Source organism: Haemaphysalis longicornis, unplaced genomic scaffold (genome assembly GCF_048455015.1).
Source record: "Haemaphysalis longicornis isolate Haplotype H1 unplaced genomic scaffold, Haemaphysalis longicornis Haplotype H1 scaffold_3, whole genome shotgun sequence".
NCBI classification, from domain to species: Eukaryota; Metazoa; Arthropoda; class Arachnida; order Ixodida; family Ixodidae; genus Haemaphysalis; species Haemaphysalis longicornis.
In genome coordinates, this window is record NW_027526335.1 from 235108875 (window position 1) to 235126839 (window position 17965).

Sequence of the window (17965 nt, forward strand, 5' to 3'; positions counted from 1 at the left end):
TCCATGTTTTTTGCTATGGATTACATTTTACGCCGGGAGAGTACATTTTATGCCGGGAGAAGCGGAAAAAATAAATTAGTGGAAGCTGGTAGTGCAACCCTTGTCCCTGTCATCTCCGTTCGTCTGTAGTTCTTTTTCCCGCGTTGTAAGCAGTTTGAAAAAAAAAAAAAAATAAAACGACATGCCTTCGCTGGAGTGCCTCTAAAAGTACAGTTTAATTTATTCTGACATGTTGTTTTCTACCCCGCTGTCGCTTTGACATTCCTGTTGGCGTACCAATTTGGCGAAGCGCAAAAAAGTGGGGCCCACGCGATGCCTCGTGCCTGGGCAAGCGCAGTTAGCAAGATTCCACTTCGCCCGCTGCACAAGCGCCGCTTCGGTGGTGCACGCTGATCGTCCCACTCAGAGTACACTCTAATTTTTGTACTGGTTTCAATATAACGTGTTGACTTTTTTTTTTGCTGTTGTTGCTGGCAATGCCAGATATTTTTTGTTCGAAGTTCAAGTACATGGGCTGATAGCCAATGACACGTAGGTTGTTTGTTATCCTTTCGTGAGCGGGCATGGGTCATTTTGATGCGTTTTGTTAATGTATTTAGGAAACAGTCATACATATTGTTAACATCAGGGCCATGGGCAGCAAAAGGGCGACGTGGGCCGCAGCAGGGGTGGGGCTATCAGAGGGCTCATGACTGCTAGCTTCGCGAGTTGGTTGAGTGTTAGTACGTGTAGCAGTTTCTGGATGTTGGTGTAGACCTGACCTACACCGGATGCATCTAGGCAGAGCTGCCCGGCATTAAAATTCTGCCACGTCCTGTTACTGAAGGAGCTTTGATGTGTTCCAGGCAAGGGCGTTCGCGAGAATGTGAGCTACGAACTGGGCTGGTTTCTTTTTCTGATACCAATGGTATTTCTAGCAGTTACTGCACCTTTTAAAGCACAGCTTAACTAATCTCGTCGAACGGCTTCGCCTTTGCGGGGAATTTCACTTTCATTTGACCGCAGCTTCGCCGTACCCATGGCAACGCACCACGTCGCTCGCCAGGCGGAGCGCCGTGTACGGCCGCGTTTGCTATCCGTCGCCGCCTGACCACGCGACTCGCCCGCATGCAAGCGTAGCCATGAATGAAAACGATGCCAGGCCGTATTCTCTGAACGCTGGGCGGGAGCTGGAGGCTTTGAGTAATTCTCAGCAAGCGGAGTCTAACCGTCCCGCAGACATGGCCCGGCGAGCTGCTTAAGTGGAGATGGTCCGAAACGCCAAGCGCGCCAAGCGTCGGATGTACTGAAGAAGAGCGAGCCGTTCAGCTCGGAAAACGCGAGAATCAGGACCAGGACCGTTGCCAAAGGCAGGCTGGACAAATAGTTGAATTGCAGGTAAATCAAAGGCTAACCAAGTGAAACCAGTCAAAGCCAAGCTTTTCATTTGTATATAGAGTGTTTGCTAAGCTAAGCCCTTGTGTTTTATTTTGTCCTTAATTATTTGCTGTGCGCGTTCAAATCTCAAGGAAAAGATTGTCAATCAAGGACGAATATCTAAAACAAAGCTTTAGAGGAGGTACAACGTGACCATTTGATGAATTTTCTCAAAGAACACCCTATCCCCTTTGTGTTGGATGTGCGTAGATCGATGGCGCTGTTTTTATTTCGTAATAAGCACCCATTTTATATTTAAGTTGGTAAAGTCGAAACTGCCGCCAAACGGTGAAGTGTGCCTTCACCTAACGCTTCCGTGCTGTAGGTTCAGCTGATCGTATGGCCTAAAACATCCGGCTGCAGAACGATTCAGTTGGATAACAGCGCTTGTACAGGACACAGAGGAGGCGGCACGAGACTGGGCGCGGACTAACAACAAAGGGTTGAATTTCGCCGCAGCTGATAGTATACCCTGGGAAATAAAAAGTATAAAACACAGAATGATAAAATAGCAAAGGCACGGACTTATTTCCATAAAAAGTGCACACTTGCAAATATTACGATCCATGACTGTTGAGGGCGTTCCGGCCGATCCTTCTGGCATCACGTGGGGTCCAGTTTTTCTGATCAAGTTGACAGACTGACCAAGGCAGGATTCCCCGCTCCCATGCTGTTCAGTATATCAGAAACCCTCCTGATGGAACTACAAAGGCGCAAACCAGCGGAAGGGAGCGAAGACACATAACGAAGGAAGTGAGCTGTTGTTCTATGGGGTTTCCAACAAACTCCAGAAGATTTCTGCTCGAGTCAGAGTTACCGTGGTGTTCAGCGCCCCCAACAAATTAAGCGGGTCTCTGCAGCACAGTAAACGCTTAAAATACTGTCACGAGACTTTGCTCTAACAGGCACGCACAGCGATTTGTGGATTGCTCATCAGGGGCAGTGTACGACATACCGCTTTCTTGCGGTAAGTCATACACGGGCCAAACAGGCCGATGCCTAAACGACCGGCTACGGGAACACGCCTGCAACCAAAAACAGGAAAAGGCAGTAATCTAGCCCTTCACTGTGCGAAGTGTGGATGCAAGACCAGACTCGAACACAGACGTGTGCTAAAAGATATAAGAAGCAACGTACCAGGGAAATCTTTGAGGCTCACACCATCCATTCACGAAATGGAAATGGCGTCAGCATGCCGTCGATTGACTTGCAAAAAAAGGATAGCGATTACCTGTGTCATGGATCGTAATCTTTGCGTATGTGCATTTTTATAGTCCTTACCCTCGCAATTATATGTTTCGTGAGCTTTGTTGTTTTCATTTCAAAAGTTATATGTTCAGCTGCGGCGAAATTAAACCCTTTGCTCTTAGTCAGCGCCAAGTGTCGTGTCAAGCACCCTCCTCCATTCCATCTAACCGAGTCAGTATCTACCCTCCCTTTGCAATTTTTGTCCAACGCCGGGCACCTTGTACCACCAGGTATGGGAGTACCAACAAACTCCGAACCTACCCGCAGTCCCCCTCCCAACGTTTGAGCAGTGGATGGCTCGTCTGGTCGACCCGGACCTTGGACACCAGCAGTAACTGGTCAAGAGGGCCTGGACGGCAAGTCGCACCCTGAGTAACCCAGAATAAGGATTCCCTCCACTGAGCGAGTGCCCTCCTATCAGCACTTACGCTCAATAAATGTTTCTTCTCTTGCGCCTCCTCCTCTCAGTCCTGTCCTAGCACTGTTATCAAACCAAGCGTGTACCAACAAGCCCGTATTAACACCGTTTTTGCAGAACGATTGTTTCCCAAATCCAGTGGCTTGCAGCTGGTGTCACCCTAGTAAGGTGCATGCAGGGGGTGCGGAGGCAGGGCTGACCTACGTCATATGAAATGCTCCTGCCCTCTTTAGGGAAATAACCCACAGAACAGTGTGGCGGTGAGTCTTTGCTCAACATCAGTACAAAGGGAGCAGTGGAGGACCGCGCCACTCAGCTTTGAGCCGTGTATCCAGACCCGGCTCGTCCATGTGTACAGGAATGCCGCCAAAGACCAATGGCTCCTGACCGGCGGCTAAGGGCACACAAAGGTGCGGACAAACAAACAAACAAACAAACGAAACCCACTGCGGTGGCTCAGTGGCTAAGGCATTGCGCTGCTGAGCCCGAGGACGCGGGTTCGATTCCCGGCCGCGGCGGCCGCTTTTTTCATGGAGGCGAAAAGCAAAAACGGCCGTGTGGACAAGATTTAGCCGCACGTTAGAGATCCCCAGGTGGTAAAAATGAACCCGGAGCCCTCCACTACGGCGCGCCTCATCGCCTGCGTTGCGTCGGCGTGTTAAACCCCTCAATCACAAACAAACAAACAAACGAATAAATGAACAACAACAAAAAAACAAACAATAAAACATAAATCATTCTTTAGCCGTATGATACACTATCCCTAAATAGAACTCCGCAGCCGAGACTTTTGAGCATGGCCTTAAAGGGACACTGAAGTGAATTTGTCAAGCTCCCGTTTTTGCTTGCACTGCGTAGACTGGCTCAAATTAGCACACTTTTCATCGTTTATCTGGTTGACAAATCGGTAATTATTTTACAAAGCGCGAAAGAAGAAAAACTATCATGCGCGGTTTGCGGCGGCCGCACCAACTAAAGCTGTGACGTTAGGAGGAGCCGCACCGTGATTGGACGATGCCCAAGGTGAGCAACCAAAGGAGTTTCGGTTTCGGTTTCGGTTCTGTAAAACACAACCGGTGGCGTTGTTGGATGGGCATTCTCAATAACTCAGTAATCATCGTACCGCGCTTCTGCCATGTTGTCACCTGTAAAAGTGCATAAAGATAAGCCTCCCAGGACGGCTTGGAATCGTAGCATTCACTAGCCGAAGCCTACGCAGTGCATGGACGCCCTCCGCGTACCCGCAGACGCCCAAATGTCATGCGCTTTTCCCCCATATTTGGAGCTTGTCTCACTCATGCCTGTACCGTAAAAAGCGTGTTCGCACCAGGCCAAAGGTCTGTTCATTCTGGCCTGTGCCCACTGCCCGCAAGCAGTCGGTGCGTATGGCAACAGCGCGCCAACGAGAACTCGCTAGCGCGCCAGTGCCAGCCTGCGCGCGTTCTGTGATCTAGTTCGTGGAGCCATGAACGTTGCGGCCCAAAAAAGGTGAACTCAATGTAGAAAACATCGGCAGAAAACGAAAAAGTTAACTTACAAAAAAAAAAGCACGTACTCGCGGGGACTCGAACTCGTGACTTGCAAAACACTTGCGGCAACATACCTAGCGCCTCAGAGCACTCGGCCACGGAACGGGCTCTCCTGACCTTGGTAATATAAGGTATATATTGTACAACAAGTTTACACTTTTATTTAGTTTTGGCATTTTAAGCAGCTTAGGTGACTATTTGTTGTATTGCGCTCGTGCAGAAAGCGTCCCCCGAGTTTCCACAATAGCTCAGGTCTAGCAATTGCATTTCGTAGACGGAAAAGCGTTCGCAGATGCGTAGTCGTGCTGCTGACCGCTGTGCTTGTTCGCCCAGCGCAAAAAAGTGCTTCCCGCACCATATTTTTACGCTGTACGGTAAAAATATCAGTTGATTTTATTTCCTTAGTACCTATATTGACTTCGCTGGCTCTTCTCCCGCCTTCAAGAGGCCTTATCTTTTCCTACTGGCGTACCAGTCAGCGAAGCGTCGCATGTGAGCTTGTGCAGCGCTTGTGTGAAGCGACCTTGACTTGGAGCTAGATACAGTGTACAAACTAACCAAGTAAAGAAAGGCCCATTCTTCCATTCACAAACGTGTCCTGGCTTCCTTTCAACTGAGCGAACGAATTGCGACGACCCGTTTGCGGCCGGCAGACGAAACGCTGGGCCGACAGACTCTGTCTGAAGGCCGGGGAGCCGTGCAGTAGCGCAGCCAATTGCGAGCTCGGCTCCTCTCGACGTCACACGAAAGCGCCGCAGAAAATGGGCGAGCGTAAAGAGAGGAGGACAGCATTTTCGAATTAATTTTTCTACTAAATAAAATCGCGTAAACGCGCCCAGAGTGGTCGTAACATGGCCTGGGGACTCCGGACTACAATTTGCGCAAGTAATCCCGCAATGTTTACATATCACTTCAGTGTCCCTTTAAAGTTAAATTTTTCCTGAGGGGGAAGTTCATAAGTCATCGCTGCACTAAAATGAGCTTCGCTGAGGCGCGCTTCACTGCAAGCATTTCCCGCTGTACTACTTCGCAGTTCAGCAACGGGGACGGCGCCTTGGTCTCCAGGAGAGAGCCCCACCCGTGCCTGGAGCTGCACTTTCTCCGCGGTGGCCCGCGCCTCGACGTGAGTGGCATGATCGGGCCCCCTCCCTGGCAGCTGGAAGCTGTCGCCGTGCGGAGGGACATTGCCGCGCTGGCCACCGCCTCCTGTCTGCACGCGGTCACCACCGATCTGGGGCACTGGTGCAACGACGTGGCCGGCGGCATCCAGGTGGGCACCTCTTAAAGGGACACTGAAGTGATATGTAAACATTGCGGGATTACCTGCGCAAATTGTAGTCCGGAGTCCCCAGGCCTTGTTTCGACCACACTGGGCGCGTTTACGCGATTTTATTTAGTAGAAAAATTAATTCGAAAATGCTGTCCTCCTCTTTTTACGCTCGCCCATTTTCTGCGGCGTTTTCGTGTGACGTCGCGAGGAGCCGAGCTCGCAATTGGCTGCGCTACTGCATGACTCCCCGGCCTTCAGACAGAGTCAGTCGGCCCAGCGTTTCGTCCGCCGGCCGCCGACGGGTCGTCGCAATTCGTTCGCTCAGTTGAAACGAAGCCAGGACACGTTTGTGAATGGTAGAATTTGCCTTTCTTTACTTTGTTAGTTTGTACACTGTACCTAGCTCCAAGTCAAGGTCGCTTCACACAAGCGCTGCACAAGCGCACATGCGACGCTTCGCTAACTGGTATGCCAGTAGGAAAATATAAGGCCTCTTGAAGGCGGGAGAAGAGTCAGCGAAGTCAATATAGCTACTAAGGAAATAACATCAACTGATATTTTTACCGTACAGCGTAAAACTAGGCTGCGGGAAGCCCTTTTTTGCGCTGGGCGAACAAGCACAGCGGTCAGCAGCACGACTACGCATCTGCGAACGCTTTTCCGTCTACGAAATGCAATTGCTAGACGTGAGCTATTGTGGAAAGTCGGGCGACGCTTACTGCACGAGCGCAATACAACAAATAGTCACCTAAGCTGCTTGAAATGCCAAAAATAAATAAAAGTGTAAACTTGTTGTACAATATATACCCTATATTACCAATACCAGCGTAGCCCGCTCCGTGGCCGAGTGGTCTGGGTCGCTAGGTATGCCACCGCAAGTATTTTGCAAGTCACGAGTTCGAATCCCCGCGGGTACGTGCCGTTTTTTTTTAAGTTAACTTTTTCGTTTTCCGCCGATGTTTTCTATATTGAGTTCACCTTTTTTGGGGCCGCAACGTTCATGGCTCCAGGAACTAGTTCACAAAACGCGCGCAGGCTGGCACGGGCGCGCTAGCGAGTTATCGTTGGCGTGCTGTTGCCATAAGCACCGACTGCTTGCAGGCAGTGGGCACAGGCCAGAATGAACAGACCCTTGGCCTGGTGCGAACACGCTTTTTACGATACAGGCATGAGGGAGGCAAGCTCCAAATATGGGGGAAAAGCGCATGACATTTGGGCGTCTGCGGGTACGCAGAGGGCGTTCATGTACTGGGTAGGTTTCGGCTAGTGAATGCTACGATTCCCATCCGTCCTGGGAGGCTTATCTTTATGCACTTTTACAGGTGACAACATGGCAGAAGCGCGCTACGATGATTACTGAGTTATTGAGAATGCCCATCCAACAACGCCACCGGTTGTGTTTTACAGAACCGAAACCGAAACCGAAACTCCTTTGGTTGCTCACCTTGGGCATCGTCCAATCACGGTGCGGCTCCTCCTAACGTCACAGCTTTAGTTGGTGCGGCCGCCGCAAACCGCGCATGATAGTTTTTCTTCTTTCGCGCTTTGTAAAATAATTACCGATTTGTCGACCGGATAAACGATGAAAAGTGTGCTAATTTGAGCCAGTCTACGCAGTGCAAGCAAAAATGGGAGCTTGACAATTCACTTCAGTGTCCCTTTAAAGTCGCTCTTTTGCTGCACAATGTTGGTCTCTTTCCATGGGATTATAACCCAGGTATAGTTATTATCACGGAAACCTGGCTGTGACCAGAAATTGAGGACTCCGAGGCAGTAACCCCGGCCTATCGTATGATCCGACCCGACGGTGATACGTGAGAAGGGGGCGTTGCTGTCATTTGTAAAGAAAAATTAAAGCTTGTACTGATGAAAAATAGCTCGATAATGAGGACATGTGGTGTTCAACAGTATGAGTTGAGTACCGTGTGTCATTGGTGCTCTGTACATGTCAGTGTGGTTCTTGAAATCAATCCAAGACTTCCTGTCTACAAGTATATCCGGTAATAATTAATTACAGCCGGAAATTTCAACTTGGGCAGTATAGAATGCATATATTTTTATTCAGCTCTACGGACGTTAAAAATAGTGAAATTTTGTTTGAAATAGCATTCACATATGACCTTACACAGTGTGTCCGTGGTGCGACTAGGCTTGGTACTACATCCGACTCAGTACTTGTTCTTGTGTTTCTGGATGGTAGATTGTCTGTCTTTGGTTTTGAAACAAATTATGGTCTTTCCAATCACAAACTGGTTGTGTTTGCATAAAAATGCGTTGTCGGTTAGGGTCGGTAAAAGAAACTTTCACCTAAAGAAACTTCTCAGGAGATAGTTGCTTGGAAGTGTTGCTACAAAAGTTTTTTTTCGAGTACAAACAGTTAGGAAGCGTAACCCCTGGATAAATCGAGAAATTATTTATTTAAAAAGTAAAATAAACCGCGAGAGAAAGAAAAAAAGACAGGAATCTATCGGAAGTTAGAGACCGTTTGCTTACTCTTAAGCATAAATTAAAAAACGGCAAAGGCAAGATACTTTTTAGTAACACTTACACAATTCATGAGCTACTCCCCTCAGCGCTTTTGGCGCCCAATTTCCCCATCACAGGAGAATGCCCAGTATGTTGCCGTTAAGGAACGCATCATCAGGGATGGGCCCAAAGATTTAATGAATGCTTCCACTTTGTCTTCTATCATCCTGCGGAATCATCCGTGAGAACTCGCTCAGACCCTAAAGGTTGTCTGCAATCCAACAGTTCCGAGTGCTGTTCTTTCCGAGCATGGAATATTGTCGCTATTACTGGACGTCGACACGAAAAAGTCTCCTTCACCGAATGGTAATCCGAATGAAATTTTAGAGCGTTATGCGGAATGGGTTTCAAAATATCTGCGTATTATATTCGATGCATCATCGAAGCAACAAAAGTTGGCTCCTGGCTTATAGCTAGAATTGTATTGGTAGACAAAAGCGGCAATAGGTCGAATATCGAAAATTACAGGCCCATTTCAATTACCTGCACTAGTTGTAAAATGTTCGAACATATTCTTTCCAAGCAACTCTTCACTTAGCTGAAAAGCTCAAATAAATTATTTTCCACTCAACATGGCTTTCGACGTAAATTATCAACCACAACCCAGCTTGTTCAGACTATTCATGATTTCGCCAAGGTTTTAAATGAATCAGGAACGTGGATGCAGTTTGAAAATATCTAAGGCTCTTGATCTTGTACCACATTCTCAGCTTCTAGTTAAACAACCTTTCGGGAGGTAATAAAGAACGTAAGAACGTAAAGTTGCGTTAACTTCTATCTTGCGAGCAGATCTCAGTATATTGTGATAACAGAGGGGAAATCCACAATTCTACAGGTAACGTCCGGGGTTCCCCATGGGTCTGTGCTCGGTCCGGTTTTATTTCTATGCTACATTAATGATATAGCACAAGGCATTGCCAGCTCACTCACGGTTCGCCTATTCGCAGATGCCGGCTTAATTTATTCTAGAATACCACGCCAGAATGACCAGGTCACATTGAACACACGACTGGAAGGAATCCACGATTGCTGTGTGAAATGAAAAATTAAAATTAACCTAGATAAAACAGTTTTGGCAAGAATAACAAATAAAAGTAAGAATACCCGAGTTACAAACATTGCAGGAACAAGACGATAGGAGGATAACACAAACACGGCGCTGACTAACAACTGATGTTTATTGTAGCGAACAGGGAATAAATATGAAAAGACAGAAAACACGTTATATACTAATCTAGGAATGACAAATACAAAAATACAAAAAGAACAAAAGATACGAGCGATACAAAAACAACAATATCTGCTATGGTGCAGTAATACTGTTATATCTGCAGCAACCAGCAAAATTTATATCACAGCGTCCTCACAATCTCTCCTAGCTCCCAAAAAATTCGATTTCTTTCCCAGTAAGTGCGACAGAGGGTGTGCTGATGCAACCCTGCTTACGGGTGGATATTTCCAATGCTTATCTGATCCGCCGGCGTAGCCTGTCCTGATACCTGGCCACCACATGGCACTGCTCAAATGAAGGCGAGGAACCTGAGCAATTCGCAACGTGCGCAGCGAGCGTGCTCCCTGTTGCATTTTTTACGTCGCACGCGTGCTCCCGAATGCGACCATTGAGGCAGCGGCCTGTTTGACGTACGTACGACCTTTTACATGACAATGGTATCTCATAGATAACCTCTTCCCGGCACTGAACGAAGGGCTTTGCATGTTTCTTCGTGCACCTGTTCGCCGCTGGGCATTCGCTGTTTTCTTTGCGATAAAGACTACTCAATTTGTCGGGAGCAGATTACACAAGCTCTAAACCTGACTGCCCTACTATTTTCTTGAGCTGGTTGCTCACACCATGGATGTAGGGTATTACGGCTACTTTCCTTTTCTCTCTTTGTGGAGGCTCCTGTTCTTGTGGTGGTTTCCGAAGGTCTCTCAAAAGTTTGTAGATCACGCTGCAAAGGAGCGAATTCGGCAAACCAGCCTTACTCAGACGGCTTGTTTGGGCTTCAAGGCTGCTCTGGACGTGATGATGGCAAGATCTGGAAAGCGAGTTCTTCAAGGCAGAGGTAGCTACTACTCGCTTGACCAGTTTTGAATGCGCAGAGGTGAAAGGCATGAAGCCCTTTTGGGATCGCGGGGCATAGCTCCAACACAGGTGGTCAGTAATCAAATACAACCTCAGTTCCAAGAACTGTAGTTGGTTATTTGCGGGCACCTACTTCGTTGTTACGAATTCGTTCAGGCTCTGTGCAAACAATCCCACCGAGTCATCAACCTTCTGCGACTGCCTTTTCTCAGAAACCTTGAAAATAATGAGGTAGTCATCGACAAAGCGAAACACTTTGACCACGGCACTGTCCTTTAGGTCATCATCCAAAGTCCTGTCATGCCGGGAGAGGACAAGGTCGCTCAGTGCTGGGGCTATAACAGAGCCGATGCAGACGCCCTTCTTTTGGATGTACAAGTTACCATCAAACTTTACAAATGTGTAGCTCAGATAGAATGAGAGCAGCTCAATAAAGCTACCTACGCTAATGCCACACTCAGTCTGGAACGGTCTATGCCCTCTTCAACTGCTTCGCAAATGGAGGCGTGGGAAATATACACCCGTAAGCAGGATTGCATCAGCACATCCTCCGTCGCCCTTACTGGGAAAGGAATCGAATTTTTTGGTGGCTAGGAAAGATTGTGAGGACCCTGTGATATATATTTTGCTGGTTGCTGCAGATATAACAGTATTACTGCACCATAGCAGATATTGTTATTTTTTGTATTTGTCATTCCTAGATTAGTATATCACGTGGTGTTTGTCTTTTAGATGCGACGAATCTCTTTCACCCGCCTTATCCCTCCGGCGTAGTCCGGCGGCGTCCGCATCCCTCCCCCATTCTCCTCGCCGGGCCAGCTTCGCGCTAGCGCCGCTCTCACCGCAGCGCCATCTGCGAGTTAGCGCTCGGCTGCGCTCGCTCCGTCGCCGTGCCAGCTGTGCGTGGGTGCGGGTTAACACATGCGCATGCGCTGCTCTGCGCTGCTCTCACTCATTCCCCTCACCGTACATATAAACGCGGTAACTGCGCCGCTCCGCTCAGTCGTTCCGCCGGCGCTCCTCCGATGAAATCCTCCGGTGACCGCCGATGATTTGAAATGGAGACTAACAGGCCTGATATCGCGATGGCCGGCGCAACCGTAACAAGCACCGGCCACCCCGATAAAATTTACACCATCTTCTCGCGAGGGGAACCATGGGGTAGATGCGACGCATCGGGGGTGAACATGCTGCGTAAATAGGACACACAACAACAGCAATCCACACGCTAACATAACGGAAACGCAACGGCTACCCCCAATGCGTCGCATCTACCCCATGGTTCCCCTCGCTGAAGATGGTGTAAATTTTCATATTTATTGCCTGTTCGCGACAATAAACATCAGTTGTTCGTCAGCGCCGTGTTTGTGCGATCCTCCTATCGTCTTGTTCCTGCGCTGTTTGTAACTTAGTTATGTACCAACTGGCCAGCCTAAAATCTGTGTTGCTGTCAATTTCTTCTACATCGGGTTTTCCTTCTGTTTCCTTTCCGCTCCATCTCTAATATTCTTCTATGTGCAGCAGTCATCTTCTTTCGGCGAACTGCCGGTCACGCCTCTACACCCACTCCATTAACCACAAGTTCGTGCCACCCTGCGTAGGTTTGTTGGTAGGACCACTTCCCCCATCAGGCAACAATGGAACAAAGTTGTGCCGATTGCTTCGCCGTGAAGCCAAGAACCAAGCGGAGTACATCAAGGACTGTCTCAAGTTGGCTTGTTTTCGAGAAGCACCTCCAGGAGAAGGTGATAGGCGTTTTCGAAACGCTTTGCGCTCCGCTTCCATACCAACCGACTCCCTATGGCAGAAGATCTTCGCTCAGATCCCCAGGATAGCTCTCGCATCTCCAGCCTTGACACTTCTGACATTCCGCCCCAAGCTAAGAAGACCTTAAGTTTGGGGCCTAAGTTCTGCGTGCATCCTGAGTTCGACAAAGTAGTGCTGCTCTCCGTGGTTAGGACTGCAGCTGCCAGGGCAAACACGGAGGATGTGGACAGATGCGTGAGTGAAGGAGTGGATGTGTTGCAGTCTATGACAAAATCTAAACGTTCTGTACGCAGACAGGAAGTCGTTTCCTCGCTTCGTGATGCAGACCTAAAGCTTCTGTTGTCTGACAAGGAAGGTGGCTTTGCCTTTATGTCGTCGGGGACCTACTCAGAGAAGGCAAAGCAATCGATCGCTGACAACTTCCGCACTGTTTCCAACGTTGATCCGCTTAAAGTAAAAAAGGAAGTCCTGAAGCGGTGCGAGGACAGGAAGTTGGACAAGGTAGCCGCGCCCGTCAAGAAGAGCCAGCACGCCTGCCTGTCTCTTTTTTTCTCCGCCAAGACCCACAAGCCTGAATGCCCATTCAGGGTCATTGTCTCTGAGCGTGGAACCTGGAAGCGCTCTGTGGGGCTGTTTTTGCAGCGGTCTCTAGCTATGCTGCCCATTGATCACCATTTTCGAGTAAGGAAGGCACAGGACGTATCTACCTTCCTAGAACTGGAGCAACCACAAGCGGTGAGCGCATTTTCTATCGATCTGAAAGATCTCTACTACTCGCTGCTGCACGCCTCCATTTGCCAAGCAGTTGAGGGCATAGACTGTGTAGGTGTTGTCGGGTTCCAGAATAAGTGTGGTATTAGCGTAGGTAGCTTTATTGAGCTGCTCTCATTTTGTCTGAGCTCCACATTCGTAAAGTTTGATGGTAACTTGTACATCCAAAAGAAGGGCGTCTGAATCGGCTCCGTTATAGCCCCGAGGACTGAGCGACCTTGTCCTCTCCCGGCATGACAGAACTTTGGATGCCGCCCTAAAGGACAGTGCCGTGGGCAAAGTGTTTTGCTTTGTCGAAGAATACCTCATTATTTTCAAGATTTCTGATAAAGGGCAGTCGCAGAAGGTTGATGACTGGGTGGGATTCTTTGCCCAGAGCGTGAGCGAATTCGTGATAACGAAGGAGGTGCCCGCAAATAACCAACTACAGTTCTTGGATCTGAGGTTGTATTTGAGTACTGAGCACCTGTGTTGGAGGTATGCCCCGCGATTCCAAAAGGGCTTTATGCCTTTCACCTCTGCGCATTCAAAACTGGTCAAGCGAGTAGTAGCTACCTCTGCCTTGAAGAACCCGTTTTCCAGATCCTGCAATCATCACATCCAGAGCAGCGCGGAAGCCCAAACAAGCCGTCTGCGTAAGGCTGGTTTACCGAATCCGCTCCTTTGCAGCGTGGGCTACAAACTTTTGAAAAACATACGGAAACCACCACAAGAGCAGGAGCCTCCACCAAAAGAGAAAAGGAAGCTAGCCGTAATACCCTACATCCATGGTGTGAGCTACAAGCTCAAGAAAATAGTAGGTGGGTCGGGTGTAGAGCTTGTGTAATCTGCTCCCGACAAATTGAGTAGTCTTTGTCGGAAAGTAAACAGCGAATGCCCAGCGGTCAACAGGTGCACGAAGAAACATGCAAAGCCCTTCGTTCAGTGCCGGCAAGAAGTTATCTATGAGGTACCATTGTCATGTAAAAGGTCGTACGTGGGTCAAACGGTGCGCTGCCTAAATGATCGGCTTCGAGAGCACGCGTGCGATGTAAAAAATGCCAAAAAAGCAAAAGATGCAACAGGGAGCACGCCCGCTGCGCCCATTGTAAACTGCTCAGGTTGCTCGCCTTCATGTGAGCAGTGCCACGTGGTGGCCGGGTATCAGGACAAGCTACGGCGGGAGATCAGAGAAGCATGGGAAATATACACCCGTAAGAAGGATTGCATCAGCACACCCTCCCTCACCCTTACTGGGAAAGAAATGAATTGCTTGGTAGCTAGGAGAGAATGTGTGGATGCTGTGATATAAATTTTGCCGGCTGCTGCAGATATAACAGTATTACTGCACCATAGCAGATATGGTAATTTTTGTATCTTTTGTATCTTTTGTTCTTTTTGTATATTTGTATTTGCCATTCCTAGATTAGTATATCACGTGTTTTCTCTCTTTTCATATTTATTGCCTGTTCGCGACAATAAACATCAGTTGTTAGTCAGCGCCGTGTCTGTGTGATCCTCTTATCGTCTTGTTCCTGCGCTGTTTGTAACTCAGTTATGTACCAATTGGCCCGCCTACAATCTGTGTTGAAGAATACCCATTCGTTTGAACAAGAGCTCAATAGAAAACATTTAAAGCGAGTTACCCACTTCAAATATCTAGGCATCACAGTAGCCGCAGATTTAAATTGGAAGTTGCACATAAGTAATGTATGGTCTTCTGCAGAAAGAAAATTGTGGTTATTAATAAGAAACTTAAACTAGCTTCTATGAAAGCTACGTTAACGACATATGCATTCCTTGTAGAGCCGATGTTAGAGTACGGCAGCATATTATAGGACCCGTTTAAAAATACCAAGTTGATCAGCTAGAAAGGATCCAAAGAAGAGCAGCAAGGTTTATTATGTCTAACTATCGATCATGACAGTCTGTTACAGAAATGCAGCACAAGCTCGAACTCCCTCCTCTTTGCCTGGCGACCTAGAGTGGCACGACTAAAGTTTCTTTATCTAATGCACCATAAGTACTTTAATTGTAGCCAAAATCTGTACTTAAAACCGCGGTCCCCGGGAAGAGTAACAAGTAGTCATCACGGTCAATTTATGTCGATAATGACACGTATAAATGCTGTCAAATACTGTTTCCTTCCTAAAAAAATTGAAGGATGGAACATTTCGCCACAAGAAATCGTAAATGCCGGAATGCTAAATCCAAGCGAAAATTCTTTGTTAAACCATTTTTGAATCGGAACTTAAGAATTTAAAGTGGACCTCGAGCACTTCGCCCCAGGCGTGTGGCGGTCGGAGACCAGGCGCATACCCGTTATCTGCTGATGTTGGCTCTTTTGAGCATTGCATTTCGTCTGGTGTACTTGCGCCTGAGAGAATTGTGGTCTTCTGTAGTGTCAGTTCTGCAGTGCCATTGTGTAGCCTGCTCTTAATTAAGTTGAATTTTAGTGTTTTTATTTTCGGCCAATCCTTGGTGTTGTGCCGCAGTAACAGGAAGCAACAACGCGACAAGAATTGCCAAGATTTCTTATGATGCAGTGGCTGCCAAACCATCAGTGCCCTCTAACCGAACATATATATATCGTCATACCATCATCATCCTACTTTACATCGGCGCCATTTTTTTGTTTCTTTGGTATTCTGGCCCGCACATAGCTATGTTGGCATCGACAAACGGGATGAGAACTAATACCTGCTGAGTCTCCCGGATTGTAAGGGGAATTTCTCTGAAATCGCATTTTCTCCACTTTATCTGGGCGCATTGAAAGAAAGCAAACCGTTCCGATCAAGGCTTCTTCAGAATCCGTCGGCATATAGCATAATGCCAGAGTAGTAGGAAAACCCCACAACTATAGCCAATAATAATGACTAGCCAGCCGCTGTTTAAGCTGACGGGTCTGGGGCTGTTGGTTCCCCTGGCGGTGCGAGAGAATGTCGTATTTAACGTTCTACTGCAACACTAGCCTTCAAAAGACACTCCGTCGTTCTCCATGTCTTGTTACTTCTCAAGAGCCCTGCTAAGCCGCGTTGTGGACACATGGCTTCCGGCAAAGAGCGTGATCGCAAAAAGCACCTTAAGCTATTCCTAAAGCGATACATAAGCGCGTTCAATTGTGTTCTCGAGTCGCCGAAGGGCAATCATTACGCACATTGCACTGTTTGTAGGTGCCACTTCGGAATTTCACATGGAGGCAAAGAGAACATCGTCGCGTTTATTCCATCGCAGAAGCATTTCAGCCACCCACCAACCCAAAAAAAACAGCAGCAACTGAGCCAGTTCTTTAGCAAAGGACAGTGTGACAGGCATGTTGTGCGGGTGGAGTGCTTGTTTATGGGATTTTTGCTCGAGCACAGCCTTCCTCTGGCAGCCGCCGATCACGTGGGCCCCCTTTCCGAAAAATGTTTCCGAGTTCGCACACTGCGAAAAGGGGTTGCAGACAATTCATCGAACGCTGTTACATCGAACGAAGCCGTTTCATCGAACACTGTTGTATCGAACGCCGTTTCGTTGAAGGACGTTCCAATCGGGGACATTTGATTGAGTTTGTTCGTGTACAATAGAGCAGAGCCTTAAGGGCGTGTGGGCACAAACAAATCAGACTGATGTTTTTTCGTGCACTCCTACCTTCATGCTGAGAGTTGAGATATGACCATTTTAATGAGGAAGAAACTGCTGATTTGATTTGTTCAAGCATGTAATCAAGCACTTTGGCGTGTGGATAAGATATGAAGATTTGGCTAGATGCTGTCATCGACATAAGTGTCTCAGCCTCAGCACGCGAGCTGACAATTCTGCGATTTGGCCTCCCGGCGACACTATAGAATTCGACGGAACGTCAATTGAGTAGAGTTACTGCGCGCATTGCTAAAACCTTGCTGGCTGTCAGGAGTTCGACGAGCTGAAGAATGAGTTTTCGCCAAGAGTCTCCGAGCTGGCATGCTGGCTCATATCTTCCTCAAAAAATAAACTTCTGTGATTGGTGCCAGTCGGTTGATGGATTTTCAGAGTGCACTGAAAGGTTGCCTTCTGACAATTTTGGAGATGAAATAATTAGTGTAAACACAATTTCAGAAAACCGGAATCAAAACCGGACGCAAAATTGGGGATTGGTTATGGACTCACTGGAGCCCTCTCATATGCTGTCGCAGAATGCGTAGCCGTCTGCTTGAACAATTCCATTGTCATGATAGGAAAGTAGAACGGCATAGCTGCAGTGCTGGTGGACGTGCAGGGAAATATAATTAAAATAGGATGTCCGTGCAACCTCACAAACATTTCAGCTGAAAAGGCAGCGTCGTTCCTGCCTTGAAAGGTGGACGAAATTGTAGTTGACGTATAATATTACCTGAAAAAAGTTCAAAGCGAGAAAATTATCTTCCGGAATTGCAGAAAAGGCACGAAAGAGTGTGGGAAATGTTGAAACATGTGCCGACCATGTGGCTTTCCTTCGCGAAACGTCTCACGAAGCTGCTTCAACAGTGGGCCCCCTTTTGAGTTTCTTCTTAAGAGAAGTGAGGAAAGCGGGCAAGACACCTAGATTTCTTGAATGCTACAACATCCCAAAGGTGAACTGCAGTGAAGCAACATCCCCGGCAGAAAAAAGGTGTGGCGATAAGTCCAAAAACAAAAACAGCTCCGTAGAAGTGGCGTAGCTGCCTGCAACAAAACTCAACCACCGGGAACAGGAAAGATCTGGTGGGCAATGCACTCGTGAAGAAATTATTTTCGTGTTCTTGAACTCAGAGCTCAGTAGGGCATTCTGTCTTTTCTTTGAAAACAACGTCAGTGTTTTTGAAAAGTGGACAGATATCTGCAAGCGCAATCGCCCCAGATTCATGTGCTGCATTCACACCTATTGGGTTTGATAGAAAGAGCAAGAAACTGCTGTATAATGTGTGTGGAAGCAAGGATGCCCAGAAGAGTCATGGAGATTTTTTAATATGCCA

At 47.7% G+C, this 17965-nt stretch overlaps 1 protein-coding gene across 2 annotated transcripts in view; it reads left to right on the plus strand.

Annotated features, from left to right (window-relative positions):
• Window positions 1-17965, plus strand: part of LOC144176064 (WD repeat and HMG-box DNA-binding protein 1-like) — a 387207-nt gene that overhangs the window by 82608 nt on the left and 286634 nt on the right. For both annotated transcript variants that reach the window (XM_077705189.1, XM_077705190.1), the window contains exon 3: window positions 5645-5881. In XM_077705189.1, coding sequence (XP_077561315.1) covers window positions 5645-5881 — 237 coding nt within the window. The remainder of the gene's footprint in view (window positions 1-5644; window positions 5882-17965) is intronic.